The sequence below is a fragment of the Taeniopygia guttata genome, chromosome 2 (genome assembly GCF_048771995.1).
Source record: "Taeniopygia guttata chromosome 2, bTaeGut7.mat, whole genome shotgun sequence".
Taxonomy (NCBI): domain Eukaryota; kingdom Metazoa; phylum Chordata; class Aves; order Passeriformes; family Estrildidae; genus Taeniopygia; species Taeniopygia guttata.
The window spans coordinates 42,453,848-42,481,778 of NC_133026.1; the positions used below are offsets into that span (position 1 = coordinate 42,453,848).

At 42.5% G+C, this 27,931-nt stretch overlaps 2 protein-coding genes across 18 annotated transcripts; both read right to left on the reverse strand.

Annotated features, from left to right (window-relative positions):
• Window positions 1-757: 757 nt before the first annotated feature.
• Window positions 758-4,964, reverse strand: RPL14 (ribosomal protein L14). Of its 2 annotated transcripts, none has more exon segments than NM_001245286.1 (6): window positions 758-1,007; window positions 1,544-1,597; window positions 1,942-2,041; window positions 3,413-3,507; window positions 4,063-4,164; window positions 4,947-4,964. In NM_001245286.1, coding segments are annotated over 6 exon segments (528 nt in total). In that variant the 5' UTR covers window positions 4,950-4,964; the 3' UTR covers window positions 758-833.
• A 1,962-nt stretch (window positions 4,965-6,926) lies between these two features.
• On the reverse strand, window positions 6,927-27,384 carry ENTPD3 (ectonucleoside triphosphate diphosphohydrolase 3). Of its 16 annotated transcripts, none has more exons than XM_030265044.4 (13): window positions 27,156-27,384; window positions 26,399-26,447; window positions 25,936-26,004; window positions 23,596-23,814; window positions 23,302-23,422; window positions 18,448-18,565; window positions 15,561-15,711; window positions 14,638-14,797; window positions 12,385-12,615; window positions 11,876-12,148; window positions 11,670-11,780; window positions 11,021-11,158; window positions 6,927-8,840 (listed from the first exon to the last, which is right to left on the reverse strand). In XM_030265044.4, exons 3-13 carry the CDS (start codon window positions 25,992-25,994, stop codon window positions 8,607-8,609), a joined length of 1,815 nt encoding a protein of 604 aa, XP_030120904.4. In that variant the 5' UTR covers window positions 25,995-26,004; window positions 26,399-26,447; window positions 27,156-27,384; the 3' UTR covers window positions 6,927-8,606. The 16 variants fall into 16 exon arrangements, with proteins under 16 accessions (XP_030120904.4, XP_030120901.4, XP_072781867.1 ...); XM_030265041.4 differs by having other exon boundaries at window positions 27,132-27,384; XM_072925766.1 differs by having other exon boundaries at window positions 27,114-27,384.
• Window positions 27,385-27,931: the final 547 nt, after the last annotated feature.

A 27,931-nucleotide genomic window follows, 5' to 3' on the forward strand; every position in this document is an offset into this window, starting at 1 on the left:
AAAGGAAATTACATGGATGCTGATGCTGAGATTTGTAAGCATTATTTTATAATGCAAAGACTAAATTAAGCAGCTCAGTGTTTCAGATGAACTAATTTTTAGGTCACGCTCCCTTTTACTTGATGGTTTTGATTAAATAGTGGAAATTATACGCTTCATAGTTTAAGGAATTGAAGTTAATCTCAGGTCTTGACACAAAATCTTACCCTTAAACATTCCAAAAAGCAAGCATATTGAAATATATGCCGACAATTTCCATCTTGTTGTACAGCACGAACTGCTGTAACTGTCTTACAGGGCAACTAAGGTGCTTGACATCTAAAGCATCCAAGTATTCCAGGTCACTACTTAAAAAATCGGGGAAGTTTTTTAGAAAATAATTCAGTGTCTGAACAGCAATTTGTTAAGTCTTTCAAATGCTAATATTCTTGTATTCTAACAAGAACACATCCTTTCAGCAAATGACTGAATTTATATAGAACTGTTAGCGTGATTATTTTCATGTATTTTGCACTCAAGACTGTTCAAGTAATATTGTCCATTCCCAACCAATTCCAGTAGCAAACTGCTTTTAAATGTCAGGATCTGACCTACTTCAAATAATGGGGAATGCAATTATTTCAACTGGGTACAGAGTACTGGGCACAGCATGGCAAAAGCATTTCTGCATGTTCCTGGGGTATACTAGAATCCAACACTTGGATATAAAAATGAGATAGACAACCACTCTTGGTCAGAAATAAAAACAAACATATGATTAAAATTTAAATCAAGTGTTTGTAATTTTAAAACTAGAACAAGGACACAGAGTTATACATAATGAGAAGTTCATTTTATTTCTGTGCCTTCTGTGCCTTGGGTGCTGGTGCCTTCTCTGGCTTCTTAGCCTTGGGTGCCTTCTCTGGCTTTTTGCCCTTTGGTGCCTTCCCTGCCTTCCCTGGCTTCTTGCCTTTTTTAGAAGCCAATCTCTGGAGCTTCTTCATTTCATGCTTGATGATTCTGTTTCTCTGTTAAAAAAAAAAAAAAAACAAAACAACAAAACGTTTACACTTGATCAGAATGGAAAGAGCAAGAGTTCAAATATTGTGCCTAATTCAAATTCTAAGCTTTCAGATTCTGCCTCTTTTCATTATCACCCTTTACCATGCATTATATTTGAAATGTCAAATTCTACCTAAACTGTTCCCCTCTACCAAGTGGACATTATCATTCTGGCTGGTAACTCAGGCATCTCGGTATTTCATGTGTAATGATTTTCATTAGAGGGTAAAATACTAACAGCAACCCATCCAGAATATTTGATTTTATAAGCAGGCAATTCCTTCCCCAGCTGTAACTTGGGAGGACTGACACATGGCTTATACAAGTTCAAGTCTGACCAACTACAGAAGAGAATGCGGTGACATACAAAAAAGCACGGAAAATTCAAGGCATTTCACACCCATAACCCAAGCCAGCTGTGAAAGCAAGCTAGCAACACCGGATGTGACTCTGAAGTGAAAGCTACAAGCATTAACCCCATGAAGAAGCAGCACTCACTTACCATTTTCTTCGCTTTCATCACCTTGTAGCGATCGAAGTCAGTCATTTTTGCTTTCTGCACGAAAAGAATCAGTCACAAAGCTCATATATACAAATAGTAAAACTCAGCATTCCAAAGCATTCCTAAAATAACTGTTCATCTCCAAAAAAGGTTTAGCTGCACTCCTGGAACTAGCTCACAATTTAAGGCCTTTGCACCATCCCAGGATGCAGGAAAAGGAGGCTGTTGTAGAAATAACTGAACAAAACCACATGCACTGTTAAAATACACGAAGTTTAAGCTGGTAAATTAAAAACCTATGCTTTGTCTATCTTTAATCCTGACTTGCTATTGAAAATGTGCAGCCTTTACAAAGCAGAAGCAGGACAGGCACTCCTTATCCAGTTAAACACTGTTACCTTTTCTCGAGCCTCAATCTTCTTTGCCCATCTTGTCGCTGACCATTTTTCATTTATATTTTCCTTCTCCCAGGCAAGTCGCACACACTTCTGACGAGCACTGCATTGAACAGTCACAAAACCATATTCAGTCTTTATTAAAAAAGGTTAATTAAAGGAAAAGATGACTCTACAACATTATTTCAGACACCTTACTTTAAGTCAATGTCACATGCATCTCTGTGGCCTACTTAATGTTCTGTTGAGTAAGTGCTGCGCTAGAACTGCCAGAATCACAGCATGGGTCAGGTTGGAAGGAAACATGGGGGTCATGAATTCCAACCTCCCTGCTCAAGCAGGGCCATCCCAGAGCACATGGCACAGGATTGTGTCCAGGGGTTGCCGAGTATCTCCAATGAGGGAGATTCCTTCATCTCTCTGGGCAACTTGTTCCAGTGCTCAGACACCTGAGCTCCAGGAGATCCACATCTCTCTTGTCCTGAGGAGCCCAGAACTGGACACAGCACGCCAGGTGTCACTTCACCAGAGCAGGATCACTTCCCTCACCCTGCTGGCTGCACTCTTCCTAATGCCCCCAGGATACCATTGGCCCTGTTGGCCACAAGGACACTGCTGGCTCAGAGACAGCTTGTGCACCAGGACACTCAGGTCCTTCTCTAGAGAGCTGCTTTCCAGCAAGTTGGCCTCAAGGCTGTACAGGTGCTCAGGATTGTTCCCCAGGTGCAGGACCCTGCACCTGCTCTTGTTGAACTTCCAAATGCCCATCTCTCCAACCTGTTGATATCCTTTCGAATGGCAGCACAGCACTCTGGGATATCAGCCACTCCTCCCAGCTTTGTGTCATCAATGAACTTGCTGAGGAGGAATCTGCCCCTTCATCCAAGTCACTGATGAGTACATTAAACAATGCTGGGCCCAGCATTGAACCTTGGGGGACACCACAGGTGACAGGCCACCAACCAAACCCCATGCCACTGATCATGGACCTCCGAGATCTGCTCCCAATCCACCTGTTAAAATGAGCAGCTGCTCCTAGCACTGCTACAGGATCAGAAGCACTGCCCCTTTCTGATTCTAAATTACAGAAATTCATATATTAACCAAGCTAAAAGAACAGAATGAGTTCAGCCTCCTGCAATTCCAGTGTAGTTCTGTAGGCAGGGCGCCCATTTAATGCCTGAAGGTAACTTATGCAGCAGCAAAAGCAAAGCTGCAGCAGCACTTACACTGCTTTCCTCCACACCATCTACCACAGAACTCTGAGACGTCTTGACTGCTCTGAGACCTCCTTTGCTCCTGAACAGCAGCTATCAGCCAACACTGGCAATGAAAACCTAAATATATTCATCTATGATACCAAAGTGTGCCAAATTTTTACTACTGTTTGAACCTTCTAGACTTAGCAAGGATCAGTCATCAAATGACAGCATGGGAGTTTTTTTCACACAGGACAAGAAAGATGCCAGCTCACCTGTGTGGGAACTTCAGGACAAAGTCAGTCAGCTGCATGCACTTGAAGGGCATGGCCTGCCTCCTGACACCACTGCAGGGGCCATCCACCAGTGCCTGAAAAAGGGAAACAAATATGGGGGGTTTGCACCCACTGCATTCGATTTAGACAGCTTCTTCCTAAAACTGTATGAACAGTATCTTGACAACACTGATCCAAAAATGAAACACATATTATGCAGATAGAAGCGGAGATTGTTAAATCTTGCCTGTACAACTCAAACAGAAAGATTCTGAAGGCCTGCCTTTGACAAAAAAAAACAAAACTAAATTAAAAAAAAAGGTAGACAAAACTAAGATAGGTGCAGGAATAGTCCCCTAGCCCAAATATTCACTTTACACACACATTAATGCCATTTCATTAGTAAGTGTTAGACATCCCTTGTCCACTTCTACACCAAGGATATACAGCACAGAGGAGGATGTATCACTTGCTGGGCAAAAAGTGTGCTCCTAAAGCTGTTTCCAGTACAACAGCTGTTAAATCCTATCCTTCTATCAATTGGCTATTTGAAAACAGAACTTATACAGAAGTCAATACACACCGCCTGAGCATACAAGCTTCTGTTAAGGCAGAAAGGAGGAAACACAGGGGCAGTACTCGCAACTTACCCTATTTTGGTCAATAACATCCACGATGGCCACCAGTTTGCCAGCATGTGGCCCGAAGGAGATGAAGGCAACTCTGCCGATCTCCACAAAGCGCTTGAACACCTGGGAGGGGAGGAATGGACAGAGTTAGGTGAGAACACACCCAAGGCCATCAAGGCCATCTTCAGATTCAAGGCTCTGAGAACGTTTAAAAGAGCTCCTCAAAAAAATCACATAATGGTTAGGGTTGGACAGAGACCTTAAAGATCACCTACTCCCAACCTAGTCCTTGCTGTGGGCAGGGACATCTTCCACTTCACCAGGTTGCTCAGAGCTCCATCCAACCAGGTCTTTTAAAACTTCCAGGGATGGAGCATCCACAATTTCTCTGGACAATCTGTTCCAGTACTTCAACACCCCCACAGCAAAGAATTTTTTCCTACTACCTAATCTAAACCTAGTCTCTTTCGGCTTGAAGCCATTCTCCCCCCGCCCCATCACCACATGCTCCTGCACACAGTCCTACCCCATCCTTCCCCTAAGTTCCCTTCAGCTCCTCGCAAGCTTTCGAACTGCACGACACCCCAGCGCTGGAGCAAAGGGGCCGCGGTCCGGCGGGACTCCGAGCGCGGCCCTGCCGGAGCCCGCACGACACGCGGAGCGCGGCCCCGGCCCAGAGCGGCTGAGGCGGGCGCGCGCTCCCCGCCGCCGCCGCGGTGCCGGCGCAGGGAGGCGCGGGCGGGAGCGCCGGGGTGGGAGCGGCGGGGCGGGAGCGCCGGGGCGGCAGGCGGGAGGCGGTGGGAGCGGCGGGGCGGCAGGCGGGAGGCGGCGGGAGCGCCGGGGCGGCAGGCGGGAGGCGGCGGGATCGCGGCGGGCCCGGCGGAGCGGGGCACGGCCGCACGTACCATGATGGCGGCGGCAGCAGAGAGGCGGGGCGGGCCCGCCGGCGCCCGGAAGCCGCCTGGGCGCCGCCGCTGCGCGTGCGCGGGGCGGGGCGGCCGCGGGGGCGCGCGTGCGCTGTGGCGTCCTGGCGGGCGTGCTTTGGCATTCGTGTGGCGGGTGTCGTGTCCCTGTCCCTGTGCCCGTGCCCCTCTGTCGGGCTGCAGGGCGGCGGGAGGTCCCTTCCAGAAGAATCAGTTCTCCTCTAGCCGCCCGCAGCTCCCGCCCTCCCCCATCGGCTCTGCATTAAGCTGTCCCTCTCCGGCGGCCTCCGCCGCCCCGCATCAGCGCGCCCCGCGCTGCCAAGTGTGGGACACACCGCGATGCCTTCAGTCAGAATGCTCTTTGCTCTAAGGGCCTGTACACTTCTGCCGCTTTCGGCTGCTAGAGTTGCATTTCTTCACAGTGGCTTGTACAGAGATGTGTTTTGCGTTTGTGCTGAGCACAGGGTTGATAATATGGAGATGTGTGGTGGCTGAGCAGGGCTTGCACAGAGCCAAGGCCTTTTCTGCTTTCCATAGTGCCACACTGGCAAGGAATTCGGGAGTATATGAGAGGCTGAGAAGAGATATAGCTGGGACAGGTGACCCAGACTGACCAAAGAGATATTCCAGACCTCCGTTTATAAAGGACAAAGTTGGGGACATTTGGAGTGACGGCATTTGTGTCCCCAAGTAACCACTATGTATGATGGAGCCCTGCTGTCCTGGAGATAGCTGAACAGCAGCCTGCCCATGAGGAACAATGAATTAATTATTTGTTTTTATTTGTCTGTGTGACTTTTACTTTCCCTATTAAATTGTCTTTATCTCAGCTCATAAGTTTTCCAGCTCTTACCCTTCCATCTCACCCTGATCCTGCTGGTGGGGGGAGTGAGCAAGCAGCTGCCTGGGGCTTGGTTGATGGCTGGAGTGAAATGACCACAGCTTTCAAGTCTTATCAGCAGGAAAGGAGACCTGATCAGAAACAGGCAGCTTATATATATATATATATATATATATATATATATATGTATAAATAGTATATTTTAAAAAAGAAGAGTGGCTTGCTTTTAACCATCAGGATTTTTTTTGCTGAGAACATGGCATTCAGGAGATAGTAAGTCATGTTCACTTCAGAACCTGGATCAGTTTTGCGAATTTCCACCCCCTAGAACAGCATTTCTTTCCTCTCTATTAACAATAGCTGTTCTACCAACATGAAAATACTGGTAGAGGGGGCGCTACCCTCTAAGACATGCTAAAAATGAGAAGTACACTTGGCTTAACTTCTCACAGTTTTATTAATCTTTGTAAGCAGGCATTGAAGAGCGTAGAAAGATAAATAAGCTCTGGTTTGTACACATTCCCAAGTGTTGTCAACTTCCCTGTCTCTCCCAGAGATCCTTTCAGTTCTAGACAGCAGGACAGGGATCTGGCCTGTTGATCTGGTTCCAGCTCACACCCAGGGGAGGAGTTGGCTGTTGTCACTGAAGCTGCTTGGCTGGAAGCTCAACACCCTCAGCTTTCCCATCTGAAACTGCCAGGAGAGGTGTGACGGAGCAGGTGGGTATCCTGTGACACTGAGGGAGACTGTATATATAAGGACAAGAAGGAACTACTGAAAAAGCAGAACAGGTGATTCACATGGGGAATTTGATTCTTTGAACAGATACTGGGCCTATCCATGTACATCTGGAAGTCCAAATTTTTTTGGTTTTTGAACAAATTTACTTGTTCTTTAGCTGCCAATTTTACAGAGACTAACTTCCAAGTGTGTTCCATTTGTGTAAAACCACATCTGAATGGCCCTGCCACTCACAAAGCAAATGTTTTGTTGGGTAAGTATTCCAGAACACAATTTTCCACAGAAATCTGGCAACTAAAGAAAACATTTTAATGCTCTCATCCAACTGTCTGGGGTTTTTTTCACCCGTAACTGCAGTTACAAAACCATCACACAAAATATCTCACACAAGCCTCTTTAATGTCCATGCACTCTGAAGTAAATTTTACACTTTATCAGATATAACTTTGATGTCACAGGGCTCTTCATCATCTTATAATACCTTTTACCTTATTGCTATTCCAGTAAGACTGACAAGACTTAGCAGTATATCAATAGAGAAGGGACAAAGCCCTATTGATCTGCTTGAAAAATCACTTTTTTCTTTTTTTCATTTAAAAAGATATTTAGCTCCCTTCAAATCATCTGTCAGCCTATGGAAAAAAAAAAACCAAAAAAGAAAACAAAACTCCAACCCCACAACCAAACATAAGTAAGAAGGTGACATAGAAACAAAAGACTGAAAATAAAACATTATATATGGGTAAAAATACTGGCCACTGTTTTCCTATCCATCCCCTAATCAATACTGGGAATAGATGAAGCTGAGAGAGTCCTATGATTTAAGGGAATGTGAGGTTTGGTGAAGAATGGCTGGGCTTTGAAGGCAGCCAGCTGTTTGCTACATGAAGGCAGCAGCACTTGCAGGAAAGCTCTGGAGTCAGAATGTTTGACAGAAGCATCTGCCAGGTGGATCCCAGCGCTGCTGGAGGACAGTGGAGAGGCTGACCAAGGCACTAGAGCCATGACTGCAGCTCCAGCAATACGTTCCTGAATCCACACAGAAAAGATGTTTTGCTGGCCTGGAGACTGCCTCCTGTTCCTCTTGGCCTTGAAAGAAGGGCTTAACATGTAAATGGAATTTTCAGATCTGAGACTCTGTCCAGACAGCTGAAATAATACAGACGTGTCAAATCACTACGGACTGCCACTGTCTGAGACCAACAGTATGTGGGGTATACAGGTCAGGGTTTCAGTATGAAAAGCTACAAAAACCACTTCTGTGAAAGTTAGAAAACAATATTGAAAACTCCAGTGTCTTCTGGGGGTAACTATAAGATATTTTAATTTAGCTTCAGTTACTAAAGTGTGAAAGCATTTTGTTCCACCTCCAAAACAAATGTGATGTATCAGACCAGAAGCGTTTTGGGGTCTCCGTGGTACCAAAAGATAAAGGTCTGTTTAAGACAGGTTCAAAAGTCTGGAGAGGTGTTGCCAGTTTATTATACCTTCTTGTGATGGGGATCAATCAACTTGGAACAGCAATAAAAACAATTCTATCACAGCTCTTCCTTTCAGTTCTTGTTATTATCCAGTGCTTGTTCCAGTTTCAGAAATTAGATTACTTCAGGGATTTTAGAGTCAGCACTGTACACAAGGACAGCTACCATGTTCCCACATCCCACAGCTGCTACTGGCTTGTTTAATTTTATCTTAACTGCCACTGTGATCAAATCCATCACTACTTGAGCTCACCAGTTAGCACAGAGTTAATGAACAAAAAAAAAATAATACATACCTGGTGGGAAAAGGCAAGCAATCCCTTATAAAGCAAAGTGACATATATATGCCCATGTTTTCTCCGCTGCACACTGGACAAAGTAGGTTTACAGAAACAATTACAAAAACATTTCAAAAGCACTTCAATTCACCATATCACAGATTCCTTTGTGCCTCTTCTCTATTTATGCTTCTGGTTCAGAAGTCATTTTTGCTGTCTTTATTTCTGAAAAATGGGGGGCAAAATAAAGTCCCGCTTAGTAGCACTATAAAATTTTTGGTTTGTCTTCAGACAAGTTCATTCATTCTGGAATAAATACGTGTTCAACGCAAGGGATGTTCTTCCGGTGATACGACACAATGCACAAGTAAACGAGGTAGAGGAGACACAGCAGTGCCGTAGCCGAGAGGAAGATGAGGAGCCCAGCAAACAGAGAAGGGTTTAGAGGTAGCTGGATCAGCTTGCCTTCTGCTGGAATCATGTTTGTGAGGCTTAACATGTAACCGAGTGACCACGCTATGCTGCTGTTACCAACCTGAAATGAAGACAGAGGAGTCATATTCCCATGGAATTTTCAAAGAGAAGAGACTCCAAAAGCTCAACTGCTGTTAATGGCAACTGTACTTTAAATTAGCAACGACAAACCTTTAGTGGAATATACAAAGAAGATACAGAACCATTTTAAATTACTCTTTTTCTGTAGTTCCAGAGGATGGTAATGAAATTATTCAACTGGGCTAAAGAATCAAGACGCAGGTATTAGAGGAGTACAGAGATGTGTGGTGTATATGCAGAGAGCCAGTCATGCAATTTTCTGTGCAAGAAACACATTTTAAACAAACAAATAAAAAATCCCATGACTACTATGCCAATTCCTAAAATTAGTCCTTCACCTTAGCCAAATCCCAGGATGCCATTTGAGTTCAAGCAAACAAAAACAACCCACAAGGAGTCTCACCAGCATGGACAAAGAGGAAGTAAGAATAAAGTCCCCAAAGCAGGAACTCTATCATCTTTTGTTCCATGTTTGTTTTTGTGCCCGCAAATGAACCAAAACTAGGCTCTTCCCTTTAAAAAATAAACATAAATTAACAACTACTTCAAAATGAATGAAACAACGGCCAAGAGAGTATGTTTGTATTTGCTCCATGGTTCTCCTACTTTGCTGTCTTTTCCCCATTTCTAGTTTGAGCAATAGAGTTTACCAGTTTTCCACTGTCCTTTTCATTAAGTCATTGTCCTGGCACTTGATAAACAAAGGATCAAAAGGTAAAGTGTCTCCTGTCTTTCTCTCATCATGAGGTTTAAAACTTACAATTTTTGCAAATCATGTAGCTCTGGATCTCACCCAGATCTTATCCTTAGGCCAAGGTTCTTTTCATTGGTTGTGTTCAGTAATGAAAAGGAAATATATACTCCTAGCATAGACAAAAAACCCACCCTCCAGTCATAGTAAGATTGGGCTGTTATCTCTAGGATAGCTTAGCTGATCAGCCAACATTAGATCTTACTATTTCAGTAGGGGCAGATCTAATAAAGGGGATGTAGTCTTGCCTTTTGGAGTTTCATGATTACCCTAGTGTAAAATCTAGCCAACAAAGGTGTTAATTTCAAATAAGCCTTTTGAGGTTTTGTTTTCCTCAGTATTTTTATAGTCTTGGCTTAATACAAGAAAATGTTGCTGTTTCTGGCTGCTCCTATCTGCTGGGGACAATGCAATATATATTCAAATATCAAGATAAATCCACACCCCACCCCCCCTACCCAGTGGAGATTAAGATCTCAAAGTAAACTCTATGCTGTTTTCCTGATGGAACAACTCAACTTTGGACACTCCTCCAGAGCTACTAATGATTGTCCACCAGAGGTCAAAATAAGGCAAGAAAATGCTACTTGATTCCTTGGTGCACAAGCAAAAGATATGATGGTTCAGAAAACATTGCTTTTGATTTCTCATTCACAGCTTGCCAGCACCCCCTGCATCTAAGGGGATTTAAGAATACACCATAAAGGTCTACAACCTATTATTTCGTTGGCTTTGCATGCAAGTGCTGAAGCATTTCCAAATTATATGGACATTAGGAGACAATCTAGGACAGGATTTTAGAGTAAGGCTTTGTGCAGTAGCAAAGAGGAAAATAAATGCATCTATGACACAGATATTATAAGCCTTCTCTCTCTTTCTCAACTGAAAGGCAATACCCCATTAAAATACATTCTTATTCCAGAGAGCCAGATTATGGCACAGATGGATGAGCTGGGTGAGGATGAAAACTATCCTCGTTCATCACCACTCACTGACTCCAAAACGCTTTGCCAGTGCCTCCAAGGCCCTGCCAGGAGACAGAAAAGCAGAGTTCTGCTCTCCAGCTCAGCAGGACTAGCTCAAACTGACCTTGTCTGGTGAGGTGTTTTAGGCAGATCACTGCCTGGAGCAAAATACTGTGGACATGTTTAAAACACAAGTGTTTGATCTTGGCTTAAAGCTCTTTAAAAGAATCTATGTAACATCTCCAAGTAATGCTGAGACCCCTGAAAAACAGGATGAGATTGCTCCTGAGGTTTGAAAAGTGGCTTTGTCTTATGCCAAACATTTGACAGTCATTTACCAAGGCTATTTACAACCATTCTGTTTTTGCAGGCTGCTGCATCTTATGTCTCCTTCTCAAGCTCATTGGATTTAAATGATAGTAATAGAAAATTACTATTACTCACCTCCTTTTGAAAATGTATCTGTGGCCAAGTTTCTGCATTGAAGTTGTAACCATGTACAAGCAAGTAATAAATGAAATTGGCTGAGAAACAGTAGGATCTAGCATATATTTCTTCAAATTTAGGTAGCATAAATGGGAGCTGAAAGCAAAAGGGTTTTTTTTTAAAAAAACCAAGTTAATTATGGAAAAAGCAAATGCTTTGGGTTTTGTGACTAAAGGATATTTGGGTTCTAATTAGAAGTTAGTAATATTTTTCAAAAACACCAAGTAAAGGTGCAGACAGCTAGATACAGGGATTCAGAAAGACTCTAAAAGTGACATAGCTTATGTAGTAAAATATGAAAATAAACATAAAATTGCACATTGAAGATTGAGGATGTTATGATTTCTAAAATTTCCATGTTATCTCTACAGTGTGGTTAGAACTTGAAATGAAATTTTGAAACCTATTCCAAATGTTAAGAATGACAGAAATACTACATGGTTTGAAGCACAGTGGAAAAATAAATGCTGGGTTGATACAGACCTTCTGAAAGGTTCTGAACACATAGCTGGTCCATATTATTTTTAGATCCCTCTTTTAGAGGTTTAAAATGGAAAAGAAGAATCCCAACAACACCAACAAACAGCCAACCAGCCAACCTTCTTACCTGTGCCCAGCTCTGTGAACAGAAAAACCACATACTTGAATTGAAGTCATCTAGGGAAAAGTGCCCAGATAAATTCAAAGCATTAGTTGTATAGTAGAATCCAGAGAAAGCCTATAGAAAAGGAGTGGATGACAGTTTACTTTCAGAACTACAGAAATCAAGAGCAAGCCAGCTCAGAAAGAAGCACACTGTGTTTGTAAACCTACCACAAAATTCCCTTTAGGTTTTGGCTGATGTATTCCATTAAATGGACAGTCCTCTCTGTGTCTGCAAGCAGTGAAGTTAAACAATAAAGAAACCATCTCCTGGCACAGACCTGGATCTCCTGTTCCATGGAAATTCACAAGCTGGTTTGGGTAGTAATTTGCTGGTCTCAGAGACTGTGTACAAAGGCTGCCAAAGACGTCCTTCATCGTTAATGCTGTATTATAGTTTTGAGGGTAACAGGGATTATCCACATTGGCACTGGTGTTTGATTTCTGGGGGGAAAAGAATAAAACAAAAACAAACAAGAAAACTGAAACAATAAATACTAGTCAAAAGCAAGAAAGATCAAATTTGGCATGAACTACAGGAATCTTTTTAAACTGCAGATACATGTATTTTACTGGGGTCGCCAGACTCCAGCAAAGGGAATAGAACACAAGCCCAAGACGCTGCTCAGACAATTACTGAACACTTGCAAGAGCAGCGTAGCAAAGGGTCTTAAACAGACCTGAAGCAGCAATGCTAAAAGCCTTTTCTCAGCTTCATCTCTCCCATAGCACTGGTAGCTGTGAGTGTAGACATTGTAGTTGTAACCATACAACTTCACTTGCAAGGTGCTATTGAAGTGCTCCTCAGAGTCCTCAGGGATAAATGAAATTTGAGTGGAAGCTCCTCCAAGGTCCAGTGCTCCCATAGTCTCTTTTCTGTAAGGATGGACCCATGTCCTCCAAAGGTTTCTCTACATGTAAAATTAAAAACAAGGCAAATTAGAAATGTCATCTGTTTGTTCTCCCCTCAAGCTTTGCTTCTTGAAACTTTCCCCCTCTTCTTTGTCCTCCACTCTCTCAAAAAAAAAAAAAAGTAACTATGGGGAAAATGTGCAGTTTTTTTTTTATGTAAGAGGGATGTACTTTTAAAGAGTGAAATGATCTTGAAAGACGGGAGAATGAATGCAGCACAGTGTTCCACTCAATAGGACAGCACAATGACCAAAGCATACAACTAGCCAGAGCAATGTCTATCCTAGAATGTAGGGAATTGCAGTTCAGATACCCAGAATTTTAACAAATCTGGACAGAAATGGTATCAAGATTTACTTATTTCAGGGAAAGAAGAAAATTAAAGGACTAGAATACTAAGAGATCACAGAGATAGAGAGTGAAAAGAGAGTGAAAACAGTGTGAAAAATGCAAAATAGTCAGACTTTGACTCCATCAAAGTCAAAAGAACAAGGACCTTTAATCTGCACATTTCCTCCAGTGAAACTGTAGTCTGATCCATTCAGATGGCATTTTTCCCTTTACCCAAAATGTTCCCCAAATTTGATCTACATAGTCACAGTGCCAAATATGGATTTCCCATGATTATCTGTTTCAATATTTACCCAATGACCATTATGAGATGAATGTATACACAAGAAGAGAAGCAATGGGGTTTACAGGCTAGCAAATACACTCACAATAAAATTCTACAGTGAAAAACTCCCATAAACAATCCCCCACATAATTTGTCTGTGAGCCCATTGTCACAAGAAAGGTCAGAATTTCTCTCTTCTACTAGTGATATTCCACACATATATTCCTTCACAGAACTCTCTAGACTAAGCCGGTTTCAGAGCGCCTTGCAGTCCATTTTTATGAATTTGCCATGTGGAATTTGATATTTGGACTATTAAAATTTGTGTGGTAGAAGACTGACACCACCTTGAACATCATGATGCCATTTTTGTTGCATGAAATGCACACAATGAGAAAAACTCCTACAGAATGGGTGATTCCAATATTTGTTTTCTTAACATTGCAAGTCACCAACACATTCACCATGAGCTATCACTCACAGAGCCAACAAGTAATTCCTTCTTATTTAATGGCCAGGATCTGATAGGAACCATTCAGTCAGGACAGCTAGCAATAGTCAGCAGTACTGATTGAAATTCATTTCATTTCTGGTGAGACAATCTGGCAGAAGTGCTATTGATGCTGAGGGCAGCACAGTCCTGCCACGAATGCAGATGAGTGAATGTGGATTGTCTTGGTACAGCTCTGAATGAAATCACACCAAATACCAGTACCTAAAAAGGGATCTTCCAACACATCTGACTCCCTCTCTGCTCTGAGGCTCCTGCCTGGCCCTGTTCCAAGTTTGAGAACATCATGATTGTGTTTATATTGGTATCACTTGATCTGCACAGGACAGTTGGTGTCGCAGCCCACCACTTGTAGCCTGCAGCTTTTCAGCAGTCTTGAAAGGAGCTTTCTGGCTCAGCTGAGGCATATTTGACCACCTTCGATGCTTCAAACAGTCTTGTCTGCTTAAGACAAGTGAGCCAACACTGCCAAGAAATTTGGAGACCCCTAAGCCAGGCAGCTCCTTCACCAGCAGGGCATCAGAGACAGCAAATAAGCAGAAGAAAAGATCTTTAGTTGGCACCACTGTCAAGACAATCAGCACCTGTCACATTTAACATACCAATGCATTTAAGAGCAATCTAACCTTTTGGTTTTAGGTAAGACACCCAATGTCATTTAGAGAAGAGCCCTTTTTTGTGGATCAACAATTTTACCTTTGCCATATCTCATTCCCATAGCAACATATTCTTTGATTTATGTTAGCCCCATTACTGCCACAAAAAGAGCTTGTTAGAGACTTCAGAGGAAAACAGAAGTTGCAACTATGACACTTTAGCAGAGATGTCCTCTCAAACTTCTCATTTATAAGAGGGAAACAGTGAAAAGAAAATCATGCAGTTTTTTCCACACACCTCTAAGAAATTGCCCATTAAATAGTTGGCTGTTATCCATCCATACACCCCTTCCTCTGGCCCAGTTATGATCTGCGCACCCCTAAATTCAAAAGGTTGTGCTCTGAAGTAGCTTTGAATGCTTGCAAGGACTTCATTGGCTGCCGATTCATTTTGTAACCTAAGCAATTCACAAAACATGAGACACTGAGCATCTGGAAAGGCAATTTAATGTTTATTGTTCACTGACTAGCAATTCAAGAAAACTCCTGCAATCACCTAAATGAAATAGACATTATTTCCCTAAAGGGGAAGCTTATGAGAGGGAACCAGTATCCAGCATTTTTTCAGCAAGCAACTCCCTCAGTATATACCAACTTCACTCTTTATCATGCAAGTTCATGGGTGGGTGTATATATACACCTTTATTCTTAGTGAACTGAGTGTTTATATGACAGCTTCTGGTTAAAACAGCCCTGGAGTTTCACTTCCAGTTTTGTTTAGCCACAGAACAAATATAATAAAGCCAGTTTGTACCAGGGCGAGAGCCACAGACAGACTCCAAAAAGCTGGATCACATCAGATCACATCCACACTCAGAATGCAGTGTCTAGCTTCAATCTGCCTTTGCTGCCCATGGATGTGCACAAACATTATCTATTTAAGTAACACTGTATTATATGACAGATGTGAAAGAGAAAATTAAACTCTTGCCTTCTCCAAAATAAAGCAACTTTCTTTTCAATACAGCATAACAGAGGGGTTTTATGCAGACACGCTTTCCCTCTCAAAAAGGTTTATTAAATTAAATTGGCTGGGCTCCATTTCATTTTAAGATGGCCAATTTCCAGTGGGTAAAAATGCATCCAATACATTTTTCACGTTCTGTTTTCACAGACTGCTCTGCTAGCATGCATACAGAGTAGTTCAAATTTCTGCCATACCTCAGCAGTCTCATGCCAGCTGTAGCCCCCAGATAAACAGAAGTGTTTTTATGCAGATGAACTGGTATTCTCTCCTTCACTTTATTCAGACAGTCATCAAGAGGCTTGGCAAGAGCTCCAGGGTTACTCTCATAGCTGGATATGCCAGGGCCTAAAAGAGAACAAGGAGATAGATTTCATCCTGCTTTGCCAACTACAAATTAGCCCAATTAGTAAACAGGTGTTAAGAGAAAGACATTTCCTCCTTGCCCCCCCTACCCTGCAAACAAAGGTAGGATGGCTGAAAACTAGGAGTGCTTATGGAATAAACAATGTGGTGCCTGTGCAATTCAAGATGCACAGAAATGGCTCTTGAATTCATAGAGGTACAAGTCTGTTCTGGTGCATGAAGTAGTAAACAGCTTTCCAAATTTCCAAAGCCTTCAAAAAGCAGGAATGAGAGTTACACCGTTCTGCATAAGGCATACCTATTTGAACAATAACATCAAAGTCCTGCCTTGCTTAACGCTCCAAAGGCCATCAGGATCTTGACTGTTCAGGCTCAACTTAGGTTTAAATAAAACATTCCTTACTAAAATTCCCTAGCTGAGGAAATTGCATGGAGAAAAACTGCAAGAACGCCATCTGCCTCTGCAACAGCCATGTCTTGCACAACCTGATCCCAAGCTAAGCAAAAGGTGGCTCTTAGCTGCCTTTCTTAATTCTTAATTTAATTTCTTCATTGAAATGAAAAACCATTTATGTTCAGTAACATTGCATTTATAGAAACAGAAGAAAAAATATGTAAGCCTTTACAGACTCAACACTCCAAAACTCCTTTTTTGACTGTGTGAATTTAAACATAAACATTACCATGTCATCATTAGATGTTCATAGCCCTGGCTTTGAAGTAAGACTTTCTGAAAGTCTTATGTCTAGGCCTGAAACTGGAAGGAAAGCTGCTACCAGAGGAAAACAGAATAGCGACATCCTCAGCAGCTGCCATTGCCTCACACTCCTTTGGTGGCTGCAATTTCCCATTTTCCAGTGTTCAGACAGAGCAGGTCACAAGGCAATGACCATCTTCTTGTGGACATCTGCCTGCTTTGCCAATGCTTAGAGCCTTACCAGGACAGATTAACTGCACTATAAAGTAAGGATTTTGATTTGTGACTGGCTCCTATACACAAGGGCAGAGGTACTTAATAAAGGCAGAAATGAAGTCATAAAACCACCACAAAAACCACAGAGTAGTTGATCACTTGACCTTCAAGTTCAGAAGGTATGTGAAAATCTGTCTTTTGTTATGCCCAGAGCTATCCCCCAGTTTAAGTCCTTAAGACTATGGTTAGAGGGTCACTAAAGAAACGCTGACAGATGTGTTCACCACTGTCACCCACAAGCTTAGCTGGGGACATCTCCCATGAACCAGCCCTCTGTCTCCTCCAGTGCAGAGTTGTCCAAGACTAGAAGACTGAACCCTGGTGATTTTGTACACTCAGGAATGTGGGAGTACTTGGCTGATCATGGCTAAGGCCATGAACCTAGAGAGTTCACAGCAATTCAGACTCCTCTGTTTTGTAATTTATTTGTGTTCCCCAGAGTTAAAACAAAATCTAAACCAATTCAAGAAAATTTACAAGGCACCGCTGTTTTGTTTTGAGAAGAAGAATAATGCAGTTTCTCTGTGCATTTTTCCCAAACCAGAATTCCTAAAGGCAAACATTCCTAATGAGTCAAGACATGAGTTAGCAGAGTGTACCCCTCCCCTCGGCAGGCTGGCCACTATTCCAGCAGTTTGTAAGGACATTTCACCATTAGAGAAATGACAGTGTATTACTTCTGTTCATGTTAAACTTGCTTTCCTTTCCTTGTTCTAGAATTGTTGAAAATGTCCACACAAATGTTGAACACTGAAGATAGAAATGCTGGTGCTGTTAAGAAACCATTGCCTTCTACTTCCTACTACAGCTGCTCTGTGACTACATCTCCAGCATCTATTTCCAGACACAAAGAGGGATGCAAGACTTTGTGAGATCATGACTGAGAGAGAAGGAAAATATTCTCTTTGAACACTGAAGTTATTATCAGAGAACAAAAAAACCTGATATCTCTCCCCTCCCTGGCCATCTGTCTTCACAAATGCATGGCATTTCCATAACTTTGAAAGCTAAGTCAGATGTCACTGAATTTGACTAAGAGTTTCTGTGAAGGAATCCACAAACACCTAACCAGACTGAAGTATGATCAGAAGTCAGCCTAGTCTGTCTGTCTGTCTGTCAAAACCTCAGACAAAAGACAGGGCAAGTAGCCAGTGGTACCTGTGGGACATCTTCTAGCTGTGCACAGACACAAGTATTCCTGAGACAGAGGCCACACCTACATATTTGATAAAATAATGACATTCTATCAGAAATAGTTCTGCCAATTTAGCTATTTTACTTAATATTACTCAATTTACTACTAATTTTGTAGTGTGGAGAAGCTTAATTAACAACTAATATTTAACAATAGCTAGATTCCCATTATTCTAAAACTGTTTTTATTCCAAACTATTTAAAAAAATATATAAGACTTTTATTCTGAAAGAAACACAAGGACTGAACATTTACAGGTTCTGACTGTCTTTAGATTGAATTCTTTCTGCACCAATCATGCACTGCCATGGAGCAAATCAAATTTTGCTACAATTTCCTTTCTCTGGTGCAATGACTAGAACACCTTGCTGTATCAGTAGGAAAAGAACTATATGCTGACAAATATAGACACAGTCTTGACAGTCTTCCCTCTGCAGCAGGGGAAAGGGGAAAGGGGAAAGGGGAAAGGGGAAAGGGGAAAGGGGAAAGGGGAAAGGGGAAAGGGTACAAGCAAGGCTAAAAACAACTAAGGAACTTTCCTCTGAGCTCACCTTTCACATTGCACTTGAAGGTTTGGCTCACTACTCCCGTGTTGTTTTCTTTTTCCGCTGGCCACTCATAGACATAGACTGTAGTCCGAGAGGATCCAGCATCAACGACTATTCCGTACTAGGGATTAAGAAAGAATACATTAGATGAAGAAACAAACAATGACAGCTTAAATGCCCATGTGCAGCTGCACTTCACTGCACCACCAGACATTTAGAAAATGCATGCACAGTGTATTATTTACAAGAGAGATTAATTTGAGTGTTAGGCGCTTAGGCATGAATCCAAGCACAGAATGAACCTGGCTGCAAACCAAGGAACATACTACATATCTTCAATAATTAATTCAGTGGGGATGGAGAATGCTCATCTCCTTTCAGCATCAGGTTCAAAACCCACACTGACAAACAGATAACACTGTGTTAAGGCTTGATTTTGGAGTAGGTTCGTTTTCCTTTATCCCAGTCCATTCCCTGAACACAGAAGGTTTTGATATCTAAGCAGAGGCTTTAGATTCAAGGATGCACAAGGGATCCATAAAGCTATGAGCAAAGAGGTAAAGTACCTAACAGTCGACAATATGAATGGTGTAACAAGTCTGGTTCTTTCCAAACTGCCCCATAAACCTCTCCCTTGGAGTGGTTTACTCCACCTGAGAGTTTGCCCCTGAGAACAGGCTGTGCCAGAGTATGAGATAACACAGAGGGAAAGAGAATCAATGTTACCCCATGATTATATATAAAATAAATGAGAGATATTTAAGTAATTTGCCCCAGGTCCCTTCGACTCTGGGATTAAAGCACAGGTTTCTTCATCCCACCCCACTGCTCACCAGACCAGTCTTTCCCCCTTTCCCATATTTTATGGCAGAAGAAAACTGTAGTAACTTGGAAGGCAATCTCATAAAGGGAAGTAAAATGCAATTTTGGTGTCCTCTTTATGATCCCTGCAAGAATGTTTAGCTTTTCCAAAGTCACCTAATTGGTAGGAGTCACACAGTATAGGGTTCATTTTTCTGTCTGCTTTTTTCCTTTTGAAACAGGAGCCTGACAGTACTGAAAAATGAGAGCCTCCATCTGTCTGCAAAGCAGTAAGAGACCCTGTAGCAGGCTGATAAATTTCATTCCACTGCCTCCCTGGGAGACCAAAAAGTCCAGCTGGGAATGATCACTGCTTCAGGTGGCAAACCATTCAGCTTCGGCACCTGATTATTCCCAGCTTCTACTGTAATCCTAAAAACTCCTGGGCCCCAAAGAATACCAGCAATACCAGTCTAGTCTGTTTTACAAAGGATTGTTAGATAATGAAAATTTCATTTATAGTTATGCAGACAATATTTACCCTGATACACTAAAAGATTAAAGCTTCCACAGATCCTATCAAACTACACAGGTACTCTTCCACAGATCCTATCAAACTACATCATCAGGTTCTGTTTCAGTAACTATTTTAGCAAGGATAATTTGAGTTTATTTCCTCTCCTTGGAAGATGAGCACCCTGGAGGCACATAGCACAGTAATGGTCAATCTGCTTAAGGACTACTAATTAAATCTAGTCTCAGTCAGCTTAAAGTGCCAAACATAAGCTTTTAACTTGGCTACTTTTAGAGCTAACTATGCCCAAGGAGAGCTGGAAGATAATGGAAGTATTTTTACCTAAGTTAACTTTGGGCTTTTTGAGCTACTTCTTCCTTCCCCTGCATTTCCCAGCCTCCTAGAATCGAGAGATTTCCATCCCAAAGAGTTGTGGATACTTACAGTAAGTACACTTGTCTGAATCAATGTGTGACTGAAAATTTAAAAAATTTTCTTTCTCCCCCTCCTCCTCTGTGTTTCCTATACAGCTTCTTCCTTCCTTAAAATAGATGCTCATTTTTGAGAAGGTCTCTTGGACCCATTTCAAGTGACTTGTGAAGTTCCTCAGAACCTGTGTGAGTTCACTGTGTGCAAACTGGCCTATGCAGCCTCAAAAAGTGGTGACCAGTGACAACTGTGCCACATGTTAGGACCAAGATTAATCTCTAATTAAAAACCAGAAATGACTGCATGGGTGCTGCATCTTAAGAAGGTGAGAGAATTCTACAAGCCTTGTCTTAGCAGGCTGTCAAAGACAAACTGTCTGGATTAAAATTTTCTAGGGACGTTAGATTTTTGTCCAGGTTGCATGTTGAATCACCTTTGGCTGATTTTTAAGGGCAAGCAACGCCTTCCTGCTTTGAAATGCGCTGTGAGAGCATTGGCAAACCCTTATCCCAGGCTAGCAGCTATTAAAGAATAGAACTACTTTTTCTCCCTTCCTTCCTCTAACTGTCTCACTGGGTATTTCCATCATCTCAAAGGCCTGGTGATTCCCTAATATCCAAGTACTGCACCATCAAATCAATGGACTAGATTAGTCAGACAAGACAGGGAGACAGCATTAACCCAGAAAAGCTTCAGAGTTCTGTTTTCTAGTCCAGAAGAAAAAAGAAAGGGGGGGAAACAAAATGACTTGAAGGAAAATGTTTATTGTGGAAATATGGCTTTGTAGGTACATCCTGAAGAGTAGTAATCCCAACAGATAAGCAAGCACAAACCCCAGGATCAATCATCTTTTCAGCCTAAGTATCATTCCAATAGGAGGATGTAGAGATGCACAAACCCTTAAAGAAGGCACAGTTAGGATGGATCACCTGCCTTCGAATCACTTTGGAAACTGCCAAGAGAAGCTAACAAGCTAAGCCAGTTACAGGGAAGATGGAGGTTGCAAGTGTGGATCATGCTAGATGCATGCTTCAAGTCAGCTACATAGGTTTGAACAATTTTTAATCAAGTACAACACCACAAACAATGCAAAACACTTCCTAAGAGCCAAAAGAGACATGAAAAATCTAGGTATTGAAAACTGTAGCACTTCAAGGGGCAAATTAATGAAATACAATAGTGAAGTGGGTTTTTTTTTCTCTAGGGCTCACAAAACAGCAATAGACAAACAGTTTGAGTAGGTTTTTTTGACTGGTATAAAGGTTTATTTCATTCAGTGCTATCATTGCTAGTGTTGCAATTGCAGACTTCTCAACTGAGAATGTTTATGTTTTCTTCATTACTCTTCTCACTTCATGGTGTGTATCAGTGAGTCATGAGTTCTTTCAGTGCCCCAGTCTCATGCAATGGGCAGGCCCTTCCTTCACTTATCACTGGCTCAGTCCTCAGATAATCAAGGATCCAAAATACTTAATTTTGCAACAACAGTTTAAAACACCAGTGGCATAGCATATAATTTATCTCTTGTGCCACAATGGATGCTGTCAACATACATCTTGGGAAAGAGTTTTTATGCCACAGGTAACACAAACAGTAGTAACAGAAGAACAAGTCCATTTAAAAACAAAAATCTGCTTTCATCATGCTGTTGCCATAATTCATTTCAATCAACCATTAAGTTCAGGACACTGTAATTTCCAGGCTCCATCATATCAGCCAAGTACTGGAGGGCTTCACTGGCTTACCAAGGTCCTCCTTCTACCTGTGAATTTCTTGTAAACGTAAATTATTCACTGAGGACAACTCAGTGTCTCAGGAATCAAACTCAGGGTCCTCCATACCACCTGCATTAGCAGGCTTACAGCCCAAATTCAAATCCAAAGCCAAGGCACACCCAGTAGAGGCAACAGCAGCCTTCCTACAGAAGCTGCTGTGATTTAGTAAGCAAACCTCCCCACTTAAACCAGCTCGATAGTCCAGGTGGTTCCAATGCTTCCTCAAAGAGTAAGGTAAACAGTTTTATCACTCTGGATGTGAAACTGAATTAATGACAAACACAAAAAATTGTGTAGGCTGTCTTTTAGATAGTGGCTTCAGCCTTGTCCTGGCTTCAGCTGGGACACATCTCAGTCCAGTCCTGCCTTGCATGGAAATTGGTGGGATGTGAGGCTACTGCAGGCAGCCATCTGGGGCTCAACAGAGCACATACTTGAGGCACTGTGGCCCCAGCACACACCCCCTGCCACACCACACAAATACATAAAACAGGTATCAGAATTACAGTTTTATCCCATTGTCTGACTCTCACACCACCAAATGATTCAGACAAGACCAAAGGTTTTTATAATCCCACAAAGTGCAATGAGGTATTAGCCTATTGTTATCAGTGTGTGAACTATCCAGTTAAATACACCTGCAGATGGAAAGGTAGAAGGGACCTCAAAGAAAAATCTAACAAGAGGATCGTGGGAAGAAAACCAGAACTCTACATGCCAGGCTTCTTAGAAGGGTATTTTCTACAGCTTTTCCTCAGTTGTGCACATCTCTCATTGAAGAACCTGCACTAGTTCCACAGCAGAAGGCAAAGCCTGATCTTCAGAGTATTTCAGTTTGTCTTTTGCAGTTTGGTCTGCTCCCCTTAAAGAAGTTAGTTTGCTTCTGTTAATATCCAGCAAGTCTCAACACGTGGTAAAGGTTCAAGTGAATAATTAGAGCCCAAATGCTTTTGAGACACAGAAGTAATTTTCAAAGATGTCAGCATAAACTTCTCAGCTGTGCTTGTGGGCAGAATTTAAACTCTGGGTATTTCCCACTTCAACGTTATTTTAAAATACTTCCAATCTCTAGCAAAATTTAAAAAAAATAAATAAAAGGACATTGTGTGATAGCCACCACAGAGAGGGAGTCAAGAAATAAATACTTTTCTGCTTTGCTGGACCCCTGAACAATTCTCTTTTTCTCTCAGCTTCAGTTTTCCCATGGTGATATGACTAAACACTAATTTATGGCTGTAAGCTCATTTGAATCACTCCATAAAAATGAGTTTTAAAAGGCGCATTATTAAATATAAGTTGAAAACATTGTTCTCCTTCCTGAGGTTGCCTAAGACTTACCTTAAGCCCTGGGGAGAGGATCTGTTGCTGATTTATCTGAATCACTGCAATAGCAATAACAAGGACTATGCTTAGAAGGAGGAACACTTGGGCAACAACACTCAGGGTTCTGGTGAGCATCCTGAAACGACAAAGTGGGAAACATTTAGGGAACTCGAAAGGATTTGGCGATTCTGTCTTAAAGCATGAAGCCCTGAATCAGTTGAAACTCGTAAAATCTAATTTCATCAACTGGATCACCAATGGAAATTTCATCTCCTCCTCAAGAACTGCCTGGTGTTTTGCAACCACTACCTTTTTATTGTCTGGGAGGGCTGAGTCTGTATTGCCATGCTAACGATGCCAGATTTCACTTCGTGTAGGTGCCTTCTCCCCAGCTCCCACGCCTGAGCCAAGGCGGGCTGTGGGCAGCAGCCCAGCGCTCCCCTGGGCTCCTGCAGCACAGGCACAACCACGGCCAGGCACACACCTGAGCAGGGCTGGATGTTTCTGCCAGAGATGCAAGGTCGGTGTCTACAAGAGATACATACAGGCTTCTTCAGCAAGAAAAAATTAAAAGTAAATTAAAAGGGAGGTTTTAAGAACATTAACGTAGGCGTCTTTCCACTAACAGCTGATACAATGAGTGTGTGTGCGTATTCCTATTATTATCACTCTGCACTGCACATAAAATGTAAAAGACACACTTTAACTCAGACATTTTGCAATTAAAAGTTACTAAATCTAAGTAAATCTAACACAGTTATGCTGGACAAACCCCAGGGTGGCATGAAACATGCATACTAACAATAAGGCTATATGTTCATATCCTCTAGAAAAGTTTCCTAGAATACAAATGTGGTGTAGGTTTCCTGGAACTTGCACTCATCCTTTTCCATGTCCCTGACCACACATCTCTTAACCCCAAGAGATCATTCAGTACCTCAGAATACTGACAATCCACATATCAAAATCTTTATGGTCCCCAGGGATTGAGGAGGAAAGAGGCAACTATAGGGATATGGCAAGTTTAAAAGTGTCAGAGGAGCACAACAAGGAGAACATTCCTGCCTTTGTTATTCCAGAAACCATTGGTTTTTGCACAGAAAAATCCACGAAGCCTGACGTGATCTATCCTGAGTCACATCTCCTAATTCTTCCATACTGATTGCTGAACATACGAGTGGCTGCTCAGGACTGCCCTGCTATTTCAGCAATCACCAGTGCCAGCCTGTGCTGAGGACAGGACCTTAAAGATGCCCTCCAGTCCATGGCCAGAGCACTCTAGGTCAGCCCATTGTACCTGCAACACACGGTCTTGTCCTTAGCTCCAAGCAGAGCCCAAAGGCTGAGGGAGAAAGCAGAATGAATGCTTCTTGTACAGTTTCCCTTTTCTAAACCCCATGGGCTCTGCAGCCTGGGTACCCATGGTCCAACATCTGTGTTCACATTCAAAGGAGAAGAAAGCAATTTGTTTTGTTCTGAGATTAGCTTCACACTGAGATTTACCTATGGCTACAGATTTCCTTCTTTGTCTTGCTATTTCTGTTGTGAAAACTATTTCAAGTTGACTTTTGGAAACTCTTTTGACACATCTTACTTCCAAAACATAATTTTTTACATTCATTACCTCCCTTTTCTAAATCCATATGGGCTTCTTGTTTACTGCCTATCTACTCTTCCAATACTTTCTTTCTTAGCTTGGTAATAGCTTTATCATCTTAATCATCAGTCTGTTTAAAGAGAAAATTACCAGCCACATTGGTGATCTATTTACTTCTCTTCATTGCTTCACTGTCCTGAGGCATTGAAACATCATGTACACAGTGCACAAATGATAAAATAAAATCTTTATTTTACCATTACAAAATATGTTAACACCTATAGTGTAACATATTGCAGAACATACTAATAAAAAGTATTTTAATGTCAGGACATAGTAATTAGAAGTATTTATACAGATCAATTCCTTTTTGAAAGGAGAGAGAGGATTCTTAACTACACATTTATGAATAACCCTGGATAAAATACTTTAGGGGGACAAAAAGTCATTAGCTTTCAATTGTACATGGATATATCTATATAATATTATAATGTGACTTAAAGAGAACTATATGCTCACAACCTAATATATACCAGTCACTCCTGGATCAAAGCACTGATGTTCAGTGCTGGAAAAAACCAAGTCATCATCAAAGAAAAAATGTGCAGGGCAAATGACTCTTTGAAAAACCAAAACATTGTTAAAAAACAAAGCAATAATGAATATTAGACTCTTAACACTTAAATCTTGAATGAGTAAATATTTTCTGCTCCCATTTCTGGAAAATGGAAATCTTGGTTTGTTGAATTTCCCATGTGTTTCCCTGGTACTGGGATTTCTCTTCATCAGAGGTGATTTTTCTATTTTCAAAAATCTTTTTTGAGAGGGAGCATGTAAGGTAAGGACAGATCACTTGAGACATTCCTCATACAATCTTGCCCCATTGCCAATCAGGGCAATTTCATCAGAGATAATCTGCAAATCCTGATTTACAGAACAGCCTCTGTAGCAAAAGGGCACCTCACACTCTGTGACCCCTTGAAGTCATCACACAGCTGACACCTTTGCTGCCTTGCCACATAACTGGATCAGAAGCACAGGGCTGTGTTTACCTGTGGCTACACTCAGATCCAAGTGTCACACACCAGGCAATACAGTCACAGCTGCCCATTCAGTGAAATCTGTAGAGATACCAGAGAGAAGTTCACTCACTCCACAGTTTAAACAGAGTTGTAAGGTAAGGAACTCTTGCTATCATTGTGCACTTGTTGGCAAAAAGACAAATAAAAGGTGTTAACTGAGTATCAAAACCCATTGTCTTCAATTATTAGAACAACATAATCCTGAAGCAAGAAACAGCATAAACACATACTTTCCACAACCGTGAGCACACCAGAAGGATCACTTCCTTCACCTTATCTGCAAGCAAAAAGAATTCCTGCCTGCAAAGGAAAACACACTCTACTTCTTTATGCCAACATTTTAACTAAGTTACATGCATGTCAGTAAAAATGACTGTGCTGAAATTCCTTTGCCCAAGTAGAAACACCAAACCCACTTCTTTTAGGTACTGACCTGTTTGTTCATAGGGTGGGTAAGCATGCACCTTTCTTTACGGTGTAACCTGAGAGAAGAAAGCACGTTACCATTTATTTCAGACGAGGTCGACAGGTGAATGTTTAAAGTGCTGTGGGGAAAAAAAAAAAAAAACAAAAAAACAAAACAGAAACAAACCCAAAGAAGAAGAAAAAAAAAAAACCACAAATACCACAGCAGTAAAACCCCAACATCCACAGCACTTTAAGCCCTATGGTGCAAACCTGCGAGGAGGGTTCACACGCCTCCCTTCGGAGGAGAAATGAAGTAAAAACAAGCACATGGACACAAAATTGCGGTGAAGCTTTCCCTCATCTCACTGCCGGCCCGGATGAGAAAGCTTCACACGGTGAGTGTGATTTGCGAGAAAGCACCGAACTATCCCCCCAAAATACCGCGGCAGAGACAGAGCGACACCCCCGCCGCGTCGCCGGGGCGGCGGCCGCCCTTTCCCTCTCCTCTGCCCGGCCCCGGTGCGGGATCCGGCCCCAGCGCAGCGCAGGTACCTCCGCAGGCCGGCCCTGCCCGCCCGGTGCCGGGACGCGGAGCACCGGGAGCCGCCCGCGGAGCGGCTGCGAGCGCCTCTCCCGCGGGGATCTGTGGAGAGGCACCGCGTGGTGCCCGCCCTGCGCTCCTGTATTTCCGAATAAATGGAAAGCAAACAAGCGAAAAAAAAAAAAAAAAAACAACTTGCGGGTAGAAAATTAAAAACCAAAAAGAAATCCGGATGGCTGACTGAAGTGGAGGGAGGAGCTCTGCGGCGAGGGGACGCGGCCGGGGCGGCCCCGCAGCGGGAGATGCGGCGGGGCTGTGCCCGGAGGGGAGGGGGTGCACCGGGCACCGAGATTCCGCCGCAGAACCCCCGTGGCACGGCCGTGCCTCCCTCCCTCGCCCTCCTCCGGCGGCTCCCGGCTCCCCGGAAACGCCGCTCGGGATTTGAGGGCGGCTGGTGCGGCAGGGTGTTAAATCACATTCCTCAGTTCCCTCCCAAAGCGAGGGCAGAAAGGGGTTTGTCTAGAGGTGGGTGAAAGAATCCCTGCATCTTCTAAAAGGAACAGATGCTTTCTTAGGAAGGCATTTCTCAGACTCCAGAAATCAGCAGTCTCTCCACACTTAGGGATACCTTTCCATTCAGGTTTTAGCGTACAGGGACCACTTATTTTGTAGTTTTACCTGAGTTCTTGCCAAACCTAGGCTGGTCAGTGGACCTAGCACATTCCCAGAAGCGGCATCACAGATCCTGCCCTGTCCAGTCTGTGTGACCAATACAGCCAAGGATCATGCTACAGCCTGCAGCATGGGTTTGCCAGGGACATGAGCTCTGGAGTCACAGTAAGACACTTCGGCTGCTTTGCCACCATTTGCTCATTTTTCTAGAATTCAGAGTCACATAATGTAAAAAATCCAAATGCACCTCTTTGATTCTTTTTCTCACAAAGATCTTGAAGAATTATAACATCTTTGATTTTTGGATAAAAGAGAACAAGAAACCAGCTGCAGCCTTGTGAACCA

Excerpts from the sequence above, each read along its gene's own strand:
- RPL14 (XM_041713888.2), bottom strand. The coding sequence starts at position 4,349 with ATGTCCCTGCCCACAGCAAGGACTAGGTTGGGA. Across the intron at positions 2,042-3,412 it reads GTCCTGAAGTTCCCACACAG|TGCTCGTCAGAAGTGTGTGC; the intron begins GTGAGCTGGCAT and ends TGTTCAATGCAG. Across the intron at positions 1,598-1,941 it reads AGATTGAGGCTCGAGAAAAG|AAAGCAAAAATGACTGACTT; the intron begins GTAACAGTGTTT and ends CTTTTCGTGCAG.
- ENTPD3 (XM_030265044.4), bottom strand. The coding sequence starts at position 25,994 with ATGGGCAGCTGTGACTGTATTGCCTGGTGTGTGACACTTGGATCTGAG. Across the intron at positions 14,798-15,560 it reads GCTGGCATGAGACTGCTGAG|GTTACAAAATGAATCGGCAG; the intron begins GTATGGCAGAAA and ends TGAATTGCTTAG. Across the intron at positions 12,149-12,384 it reads TTTTAGCATTGCTGCTTCAG|AAATCAAACACCAGTGCCAA; the intron begins GTCTGTTTAAGA and ends TTTTCCCCCCAG.